A 780-nucleotide genomic window follows, 5' to 3' on the forward strand; every position below is an offset into this window, starting at 1 on the left:
ATATTTATTATTTTATTTAAATATTGAGATTGTAATAATTTTTACAATAACTTTCGATAGAATGTATAATGGCTATAAAATGATTGAATATAACAGAGCAATAGGAATCAAGCACAATAATTCTTGTGCAAACTAATACGATTAAAACAACTTTATTAGTAATTAATCTACTTATATGTTTCGGCTCACTTTTGAGCTATCAGAGACAATATGATGTCAAAGAGACGGTATAGAGCCAGTGACATTTAAAATTTGAAAATGGAAATCAAGCCGGAACAGAATTCTTAGCGCAATAATAATGTAGTGTATGCCATGTGCACCACTCTAATATAGCTGAGTATAGCACTTACATACAACTGCGAGGCTGCATCCAGTGTATCCCAAGAGAAAACATAAAATTAAATTACTCCTATTGCCCTGATTCCTGTTATATCCAACCATTTTGTATCATTAAAGAGGTCTTTAGGAATTAATTTATAATGGCTATGTTTATAATGACTATGCAAAATTTGTTGCCAGTGTTGAAAATGTACAGTATACGTAACGTAAACTGTAGATTTTCAGCACGGGCAGCAGCACGGGAATATAGCTAGAGTAATATAGATTGGGTTTAGTAAAAATTATGGAAAGATGAAGTTCGAAAAACCGTTAAAAAAACCGTGATAAAGACATATATAATATATGTCTATATATAATATATAGATAGACTCTGTCTGTGTTTTTGCTCATTTTGAACTGCATCTATTCATAATATTTATAACTTATTTATTTTTTTGTAAT

At 29.7% G+C, this 780-nt stretch overlaps 1 protein-coding gene across 1 annotated transcript in view; it reads right to left on the reverse strand.

The window, feature by feature from the left end:
* The window catches only part of LOC108687879 (adenylate cyclase type 10-like), a 16,788-nt gene extending 16,347 nt beyond the window's left edge, over positions 1-441 (reverse strand). Inside the window, exon 1 of the mRNA XM_018193894.1 lies at positions 408-441. Within this exon, the coding sequence (XP_018049383.1) occupies positions 408-441 (34 nt within the window). The remainder of the gene's footprint in view (positions 1-407) is intronic.
* Positions 442-780: the final 339 nt, after the last annotated feature.

This window comes from Atta colombica, unplaced genomic scaffold, assembly GCF_001594045.1.
Source record: "Atta colombica isolate Treedump-2 unplaced genomic scaffold, Acol1.0 scaffold22, whole genome shotgun sequence".
In the NCBI taxonomy this organism is placed as follows: domain Eukaryota; kingdom Metazoa; phylum Arthropoda; class Insecta; order Hymenoptera; family Formicidae; genus Atta; species Atta colombica.